The sequence below is a fragment of the Diplodia corticola genome, assembly GCF_001883845.1.
Source record: "Diplodia corticola strain CBS 112549 chromosome Unknown scaffold115, whole genome shotgun sequence".
Classification (NCBI taxonomy): domain Eukaryota; kingdom Fungi; phylum Ascomycota; class Dothideomycetes; order Botryosphaeriales; family Botryosphaeriaceae; genus Diplodia; species Diplodia corticola.
In genome coordinates, this window is record NW_017971594.1 from 25,783 (window position 1) to 34,976 (window position 9,194).

The following is a 9,194-nucleotide window of genomic DNA, read 5'->3' on the forward strand; positions in this document are numbered from 1 at the left end:
CATTATCACGATTAAGATAGATTATACGAATGCAGGCTGGCCATGCACCGGAGCTAGGCAGACCCGTTGGCGCCGGCAGCTGCTCCCCTCGGCGGGGCAGGGTCTCCCGCTGCGCCGGCTGGCCTCGGCGTTGGCGGCGCTGGCTGGCGGCGCTGGCGGCGTGAAACATGTCTCGGTGGGCAGTGTCTGCTGCCAGGCAGTGGGCGGGCACGCGCGTAGCCATGATCGCCGCTTATCTGCAGATTGTGGCCCGTGCACGGATGTTGCCGCGGCGTAGCTCATTCCTGCTCCAGCGGCCCCCCTCAGCGCGCGGAGACGGCTCAGCTCGTCGAGGGTCTGACCGTCTGACGCCAACCTCCAAACCTGTGCCAGCGCCGTGCTCCGCAACGCTGATGTGGCCGCTCTGCCCAGCGTCACCGCGTCAGTGACCGCTGGTTGCTCGGCTGCCTACTGCGGTTCGCCTCCTGCAGCCTCACCCCACAGCCGCTTACCGCAACTTTCGCGCTCCGAGTACAATACCCCGTCGCAATCTCGCAGGATGGCGGGGCCGTGCGGCCAACGTCTCGCTCCAGGCCTCGATATGCCGTCCGCATTTGGCGCTCATCTCTTTCAGCCTCCACGCACGCCGGCCACTCGTTCCTATTCTTCCGGCGCGCACCGCCACGGGGTTAGGGAGAGCCCGCAAGCGAGCTCGAGCCGCAAACGCCTGCGAGCCGATCCCCCTTCAAACGGAGATATATATAACACGCCGTATTCGGCATCCATCGAAACACCGTCGATCATGCGGTCCGACGCGGAAAGCCCAGGGCCATTCGTGAATACAAGATACACATGCGCAGGCGGTCTCGACACCCCCGGTCTCGCCGTCGCTGCGAGCTACGACAACGACATCAACCATCGACACGACCCTCATATGAACTTTCGCCGCAGATGGAGCGTTGCGAGTGCTGACCAGGAGGACACAACAGCTGCCGTCATGAGCCCAGCTGCACACACGAGGAAGAAGCCCGCGTCGCCCGGTCGAGGTGGCGGCGGCTGGAGCAACTGCCTGTTCACCTTCGTCGCCGACACCGCCGGCAAGGTCTGGGAGTATGCCCGCTCCACCGGCATCGTAGGCTTCTATGCCGGAGAGGGAAAGGGGTACACTTTGCACACCCCGCCCGATGACTACGCCGCTCCTCCCACCTTCCGCGGACATGTACGGTCATCGTCATCCTTGGACATGTCACGTACCCGGGTACCCGGCCAATACCCGCTGGACGAAGACGAGTATGCGGTTCGCGCGCCAAAGCGGCCGCTCGAGGACTGCGGCCCGGATTCCTGGATCATGGTGCCCCGCATTGATGAAGAGCTTCGAGCTGCCAGCCCAGGATTGTCGAAGCGCCGGCCACCCAAAGTCAACATCTCTCGGCCAACGGGGCCGCGTCGTCCCTTGATCCCAGTCCGCCGCACTTGCTCCATCTCCAGCCTCAGCTCCCCCGGACTCCGTCCAGAGAGCGCCGCCTCAGTCCGCCGTCCTGACAGCGCCGCCTCGGTTCGTCGCCCCGACAGTGCTGCCTCGGTCCGCCGCCCGGATAGTGCTGCCTCATTCCGCCGCCCCGACAGCGCCGCCTCGAATCGGACCCGCCCCCATTCGGTTGGAAGCGCCTTCACCCTTTCGTCGCCGAACACGCCTCACTCGCCAATACCAGCAGAGATACAAATGCTCGCTGCTCAACGTCGCAGGGAGGAGCGCCAGAGGAACTCTAGCATGCGAAAAATCAACGATCGATTGAAGGACATGATCAGAGAAGGACGTGAAGCCTTGGGAAGTAGGGTCGAAATCGAGGACGCTATGGACGAGGACATGGAAGACGAAGGGTTCGCTGAAGGATGCTTCGACGGCAGGGAGAAGTGGTGAAAGGCTCGTCGGGAAGGTAAAAAGTTTTCAAATTGCGTAAAAGCAACAAATGACCTGGGTAGTTGGAGCGTTGAGCTGGACAGGGCTGTCACATCTCTACGTACACGTCCAACCCGCCTCTCCAACTACGCACAATGGTTGCTGATTTCTTTGAGTTTTGTTTTCATACCAACATCATTTCCGAGTTGGCATTTCTGTGGCATTCTTTCCAGTGTATGGCGTTTCTAGGCTTAGGCTGATACCCTATTATGGACGGTACCTTGTGTTTTCGGGAGGGCTGGGGGGTTCATGGAGTATGCAAACTAGCTGGGGCAGCGCTCAATCCTCGAATTTCCTCTTCAAACGGCTATCACATAGCAAGCAATCGAAAACACGCATCTGATCTCTCCCATCCATTTCCAGGCGGCTTCCTCGGACATCGCTTCAAAAATCTGAGACATGGTCACGAGCACGGAAAACAGATAAGCGTTGATCATGAGCGCATTCCTTGTGCAACCGATCCGTGGCCTATCAGAGGTATGTGCCTGTGTACAGCAAAACATTCGCGCAGACGGACTGGGCGTGCCGATGAAGAAAAACATGACGCAATGCAAGGACGCCAATGGTGGGCTAGGACCTAAATAGGGAGATAGCCTGGTATCCGGGGCTCTTGTGGCTGTGGCAAAGCGGAAACGGGTCGACCATCTATTTGTCCTGGAGGCCTAACGCAAGCCGCTCGTCCCAACGTCGTGCCCGTTTCTGTGTCTATCGTGCACACGGACCTTCACATCACAATACCCGCATGCATTGCAGGCCGTCCGTTTCTGCCGTTTGCCGAAGCGTGCCCACGAGGCACTGCGCCAATTCCGTCCAGCAGCCAGGGGGCGCTGGCTGGAGGAAGCAGATGGCTTGGGCCACGCGGAATAGGAGAGCTGCCCTGTCCAAGCCTGATTGATGATGAGAGGGAGGGTGGTCCGCTGGCGATTGGCTGTCAGGAAGATAGAAGCACCCCGGCCTTTTCCCCGCATTGGCAGCGAACATCATCCCGCCAGAAAGACACTGCCACCGTCCCAGCTTCTTTCCCAGCGCCATGGGCAAAGACATAGTCAGCCAATGTACACGGCGGGGCACGCGACTGCGGGCAGCAAGGGCGGAAGCATCTGTGCCGTCCCACGCCCTCATCAGTCCCACACCCAGCGGGCCAAGGCTTGGGACCGCACCGCACCCACACCTCGCAAGGTACTACAAGAAACCTGCCCTGCCCCGTTATCTCGAACCATGACTTGATTCCCTGCTTTCCACCGTACCGCAGAAGTGAGCTGCTGGCAGTCTCCGCAACCTCTGCTCCACTTCACTTCTTGACTTCCCTTGCCACAGCAACAATTTCGTGTGAATCATGACTTGCAACATCGCAGCCACCCCGTTCGACATCGAGCCCCTCCCCCTGTATCGAAGGGATCCCGAGACCAGCTCTCTGCTCTCGTCCGCGCCGTCGTACGTCACGCCCCCATCGCCAATGAGGAGACGCCGCGAAACGCGTGCCTAACTCCGTTGAATGATGTCCCGTCAGCTACACCTCCGAGGCACCCACCTACCACAGCTCCGCGCGCGACAGCCAGATCGTCGGCCCAGACCAGCAAGCACAGCAGCGCCAGCGCCGACAGCCGCAGCCCTACTACGTCAGCACCTCCCTCCTCGACATCTCCACCCCGCCACCGACGCGGTCCCGCAATACCGCCGCCGCCGCCGTCGCCGCCACCACCATCACCAGCGAGCCACCAGCACCGACCAACCGCCAACAAGACAGCAGCGACGCCCAGCGCCTCCCTCCCGTCCCCCGCCCCGCCGGCGGTCTGCCCTCCCCGACGTTCGCCCCGGGCTTCACCTCGCGCGCGCCCATGAATGTCGCGATGGTGGCATCCGACGCCGACGCCTGCGCCTCGTCGCTGCAGAGCGGCTACAACATGGGCGCGTGGAGCAGCGTGCGGGCGGGCAGCCACCTGCAGCAGCGGCAGTACGAGCGTGTCGCCATGCGCCGCGCCAGCCGCGCCGCGGGCATCGACCGCACCAAGGCGGTGCTCGAGAGCATGAAGCTGGGCAGTGGCGGCGGCGGCGGCGGCGATAATCCCCCCAGTCCTATGGATAGCGCGAATAGCGGCGGCAGGGCGGAGACGATACCGCCGTCGCCTTCGACGAGTGCGGAGGCTCAGGTCGGTGATGGTAGTGGTAGTAATGGTGGTGGTGGTGTTGATGAAGGAAGCGCTTGGGAGGCGGGTACGGAGATGTTGGCGGTATCGGCGCCGGACGGGGGGGCCGGTGCTGCTGATGCTACGGCGGCGGAAGTCTCGGCGGCGTCGCTTTCTGCTTCGGAGCCGACGCTGCCGCTTGAGGATCCGGCGCTGGTGGGAGAGCATGCGGCGAAGAAGGCCAGGCAGCAACGGTTGTATAGGGAGGCGTGTCTGAGGCAAGATGGCGACATGCGGTTGGTGCAGGAGAATAAGAGCTGGGATTTCATGCTTTCCCAGATGGCTGATTGGTATGTTCTCCTGTTATTAGGGTTGACGTATATTTTTTGCTAAAAGCGACACAGGGAGGAGCGAGAGCGTAGCTGGGGGAGGTTCAGGTCAGAAGTAGAAAGGAGACAGGGTCGGATTCACGCAATGGGCGTCGGTATCGGTAGGTTGAGCGGCTTCGCAATCGGTGATGGTGCCCGTAGCGGAGGCAAGAAGTGGCCTTTCGGGAAAGGTAAGAGTAGCAGCCGCTGAGATCCGGCTGGAGTTTGCGGTGGTTTTGATTGCTCTGTTGAAGTTCAAAGAACATTTGAGAATGCTAGGGGATCGGCATCTCGAAAACACCACTTGCAGGAATCGAGGTATCCCAAAGCATGGGTTGGATGGATGGCTACCGTGACCCTCTCAGGGCGGATGATGGGATGAGATTTCATATACAATATGGTACATATTGAGTACAGTTGAAGCAAAATCGATATTTCTTGATGCGCTTTGATCGAACCTTTCATCGCCGTCGGTATACGTTTCCCGGGGACGCTCAACTGGAAGTAAAGGGAGACCATCGCGTGGTAAGCCCAGATAGTTGGTGAAAACGAAAAGCGTCACACCTGCTGGGAAGAAAGCGGAAACTCCCCAGTTGCGCTATCTTTTGCTGCCATGAACGCTTCCGTGAGTTCCTATTCGCGGACTGCCATGCACCGCGTAAAGAGTTCTAGTCAGCACAATGGCCCGGCTTTCCCGACGGATAAGAAACCACGGTGGCCGTTACACCCAGGCTGTTCGCTCAAAGGCTGCAGGAGTATGTATGACTGCAACTTTTTGTTCAATTGTCCATAAACAGCATGGCCCATGCCACTCTCGATCCGTAGCCATTCGCCAAAATGCATCATCTTTCTACCATCCCTGTCTCTTAAGGTACTGCACTCTCGACACGGTGGCCTTGAACCCATCCATGAAGCGCTTCCTCCAACGTTCACTCGCCAGTCTCTTCCTCTTCAGACCCGGACGCTCGTGGAAGCGCTGTTTGTTGAAGTCGCCGCGGACTCGGTTGCGTGCGCAGATGACGTCCAGGTTGCGCAGACCCTTGGCCAGGTCGACGTTGTCGCGGATGGTCACGCTGCGGCCGATGGTCGGGCCCAGGCGCGGCAACGTCGCCGGGTCCGGCGGCTCGACCAGGCTCTTCTGCTTCGCAGCCGCCCCCCAGTAGGGATGGTTGAAGAGGTTTCCCAGGGAGTTGCCGGTGGCCGATGTCGTGCGGCCCATGTTCGGAATCAGACTGTCGATCCGGCCGCTGGTGCTGCTGCTCAGCGCGCCGTCAAAACGCGCCGCCGCTTCATCGGCCGAGGAGCCGCTTGGCACGTTGTATGCAGTGGTATTGCGGTTCGTGTGTTGGGCGCTAGGAGACGCGAAGCGCGAGGTGCGTTTGGTGCCTTGAGGGCGGTTGAAGTCGATTCTGTCGTCGAGGAGGGAGCTGATGGATGCGGCCTTCGAGGGAGCGGCCTGATTTTGCGAGGGCTGGCTGGGACTGTCCGAGGGGGTCTCGGTGGGGTAGGAGGGCACAGGCTCCTGCTGCCCTCTCGCGGCGGAAACGGAGTAGGTGCGAGTAGAGAGCATGCAGATGCGGTTCTGGCACGGTGGCGAGAGGACGGCTGCGGGCCTGCAGCGCAGCAGCGCCTCACCTATCCTTCGCACTTCCATCTTCTGTGTCGCCGTAGTTAGGAGCAGCGCCTCGCAAAGTGTCCCCGGGATGACGTACGTGGGCAATGGATTGAAGGTGCTGGCGGACGGGGTCTGGCGATGAAATTGATCTTCCGCACATGGTCCGAGCGCGAAGAAGCTCGACGCGACGGGCCTCCAGCACTTTGCCTGTTGGCCCGCTCCTCGACCTTCACCACTCCATTTGCGTCACTCTTTTCGGTGCGCGCTCCACTCACCACCAACACTGCTTCTCACCGGAGGCTGCCTCTAAGTTTCACCATCTCCCGCTCGAGAGTCATTGACGTGCAGCGACACAAACATGTACAACTTTCGTACGTCCACGCCGCGCGCATGCCTGGAGCTACTTCCCTTCACGACATCTTGCTGATCTCTTTTAGCCGGAGGACAGTATGGTCGGCCGCCGGGCTACGGCGCCTTTCCAGGCGCTCAAGGCGCGCCGCCAGGCATGGCACCGCCGCCGGGAATGGGTAAGGACAAGAAAGCTTCGACCGCAATGCACGCGATACCAGACTGACGGCACATGCTTGCAGGCCCGCCTCCAGGAGCCATGCCAGCTCCCGGTGTTACCCCTCCCCCCGGCATCCAGCAGTCGCAGTCGCCGCTGCCCGCTCGCCCGGGCAACCTGCCCCCGAACTTCGCTCCACCAGCTGGAATGCCGAACATCAACTTCAACGCCCCCGTCATTCGTTTGGGCACGACCGGACCAAGCGCAAAGGGAGATGATCGCAAGGGGGGAGGCGAGTCCACCTCCGGGGGCCCCAGACGTGCCGGGCTGGGCAGCGACTATCGCGGCTCGGATTCGCGGGCACAGCAGCGCGAGTCGATGATGTCGCTGCAGCCTCCCACACGAGAGGAAATTGCACGCACCATTTTTGTCAGCAACATCACAGAGGGAATCGGCAGCGATGAGGGGTTGGAGAGGATTTTGCGCTGTGCGGGCAGCCTGCGCCGGTGGACGAGAGCAACGGACGCGGACAACAAGCCTTGTAAGTTCGGCTTCGCTGAGTTTGAGGACGCCGAGAGCTTGGAAACAGCCGCCGCCATATTCCAAGATGGCATTGAGGTGCCGGCCAAGAAACAGGAGCCTGGCAAGGGTGAAGACGAGGAGGTCGAGATGGCACGACTTTTGGTACGTTTCCAGGATATGCTTTTGACTCCAGAAGTATTTACAACATCTATAGGTCGTTGTCGATGAGGCTTCCATGAAGTATGCCGAGGAGTGGAAAGGCAAGCGTGATGAGGACGAGGCGGCCTCCCAATTTCGCGTCGATACTGCTAAGGACGCTCTCACAGGTGTCCTGGCCAGTCTCAAGAACCCTCGCGAGAAAATCGCCGAGGATGCGGATGGAGATGTAAGTATGGCGGGCGCTGAGACAAAGGTGGACGGCGCAACTGGCGAAGTTGTCACCATCCCTCTGACCGTCGAGGACGAGCTTTCGGACATTCCACCCGAGATGCGCGAAACTGTTGCAGCAGAAATTGCGGCTTTCCGTGACAGGAGCGTTCGTAGGGACTTGGAACGTCTGGCACGCGAGGAAGAGATTGAAAAGCTCGAACGCCAGAAGAGTTCGGGAGCTCGCTACAACCGTCTTGCCTCACCGCCTGCTTCAGCCCCTAGCGGTCCTGCCGGCGGAGCCAACGGCATCCCTCTTGGTCCTAGCAAGCGCGGTGTTGAAGGTGCCCCCAGTGGCCCGAAAGCCTTCCAGGGGGCTCAGATCCCCAAGGACTACCAGAATGGCGTCGCTTTCGTTGGCGGCGGTACAATCTCCGTCAGGGACATGGCCAATTGCCCGTATATTAATCGACCCGACGAGGATGATTCGGCGAGTGACGAGGAGTTGGAGCAGCGCCGTAGGAAGAAGAAGGAGGAGGAAGAAGAAAGGGCATACCTTGAGTACGATCGTCGTTGGGTGAGCCGCGAAACCTCTCGCGCCTCTGCGCTGGAGCGTGAGGAGGCACGTGAGAAGAAGGAGGCGGCCACGCGTGAGGCGGAGATCGAGGCGATGCGCAAAAGGTTGGCTGAGTGGGATGACGACGCCGAGGCAACCCGCCGCACCGAGGAGTACTACGCGGACAGAACCATGTGGCTACGTAACAGATCTGCTTTCCGTGCGCGCGAGGCTACTGCGGACGACAAGGATCGCAGCGCGGAGGAACGCGAGAAGCAGAAGGAAAAGGAGAAGAGCCAGGAAGCTCGCGACTTGGCCGACTCGTTCCTCTCCCAGACGGCAAAGGATATCGCGGACCGCAACACGCCCACGACCCCCCGCGAGCCGGCGCGCTTCAAAATGTCTCTTGGTGCCGCAGCATCGCAGCGCGCACAGCAGGCAGCGCCACGTCGTACCGCTGCCGAAGTCGAGGGCCTGCTCGAAGACGAAGAGGACGCGGCGGCTGCCAACGCGCAGCCTCGCAAACTTATTCCCATCAAGTTCGACAGCTCGGACGTGGCGACCATGTCAGAGGAAGAGCGTCAGCAGGCAGCGCAGCAGCTTGCGCGCGAGATCCCGGTGGATCACGATGGGTTGTGGGCGTGGGAGGTCAAGTGGGACCACCTGCTAGACGAAGTTATTGGCGAACAGCTGCAGCCGTTCGTTGAGAGGAAGATTGTGGAATTGCTCGGGATCCAGGAGCAGGCCATTGTGGAGGTTATTCTCGAGCACATCCGCAAGAAGGGCACGCCTCAAGCGCTCGTGGACGAGCTGTCTATGGTAAGTCGGGGTTCTTTGCTCGTTTGCACGCACTAGGTGCTGACAATGCTTCTCACTCTAGGCACTGGACGAGGAGGCTGAGGAACTGGTCCGCAAGGTCTACCGCATGATCATTTTCTTCACGGAGAGCGAGAAGCGGGGTCTTTCTGCTTGAGCTTGATGTTTGATTGCCCTCCTCACTACTAAAACGGCGTCGTCGACAGACACATGGCACTGTCTCTGTTCGTTCACGTCTACCTCGCAGCCGCAATTGCAGCCCCGAAGCAGCGCAATGGAGCCATGACTCCAAGTCTTCCCATTTGGACTGGGATCAGGACCTGAGCACGTTCTCTAGCCGGTGGCAGGAAGGAAACAATGAAAGTAGGATAGGAAGGGGGG

At 60.4% G+C, this 9,194-nt stretch overlaps 4 protein-coding genes across 4 annotated transcripts; 3 read left to right on the forward strand and 1 right to left on the reverse strand.

Moving 5' to 3' along the window:
* Positions 1 to 781: 781 nt before the first annotated feature.
* Positions 782 to 1,900, forward strand: BKCO1_11500015 (serine arginine repetitive matrix protein 1-like; the record flags this gene model as incomplete). Its single annotated transcript, XM_020270521.1, has 1 exon — positions 782 to 1,900. The coding sequence occupies one exon, from the start codon at positions 782 to 784 to the stop codon at positions 1,898 to 1,900; it is 1,119 nt and encodes a 372-aa protein (XP_020125001.1).
* A 1,375-nt stretch (positions 1,901 to 3,275) lies between these two features.
* Positions 3,276 to 4,644, forward strand: BKCO1_11500016 (uncharacterized protein; the record flags this gene model as incomplete). Its single annotated transcript, XM_020270522.1, has 3 exons — positions 3,276 to 3,373; positions 3,450 to 4,415; positions 4,470 to 4,644. 3 exons carry the CDS (start codon positions 3,276 to 3,278, stop codon positions 4,642 to 4,644), a joined length of 1,239 nt encoding a protein of 412 aa, XP_020124998.1.
* A 639-nt stretch (positions 4,645 to 5,283) lies between these two features.
* BKCO1_11500017 (ribosomal protein s21 protein) lies at positions 5,284 to 6,003 on the reverse strand (the record flags this gene model as incomplete). Its single annotated transcript, XM_020270523.1, has 1 exon — positions 5,284 to 6,003. The coding sequence occupies one exon, from the start codon at positions 6,001 to 6,003 to the stop codon at positions 5,284 to 5,286; it is 720 nt and encodes a 239-aa protein (XP_020124999.1).
* Positions 6,004 to 6,406: 403 nt separating this feature from the next.
* BKCO1_11500018 (u1 snrnp-associated protein usp107) lies at positions 6,407 to 8,970 on the forward strand (the record flags this gene model as incomplete). Its single annotated transcript, XM_020270524.1, has 5 exons — positions 6,407 to 6,419; positions 6,486 to 6,575; positions 6,639 to 7,237; positions 7,290 to 8,816; positions 8,878 to 8,970. 5 exons carry the CDS (start codon positions 6,407 to 6,409, stop codon positions 8,968 to 8,970), a joined length of 2,322 nt encoding a protein of 773 aa, XP_020125002.1.
* Between the last annotated feature and the right edge of the window lie 224 nt (positions 8,971 to 9,194).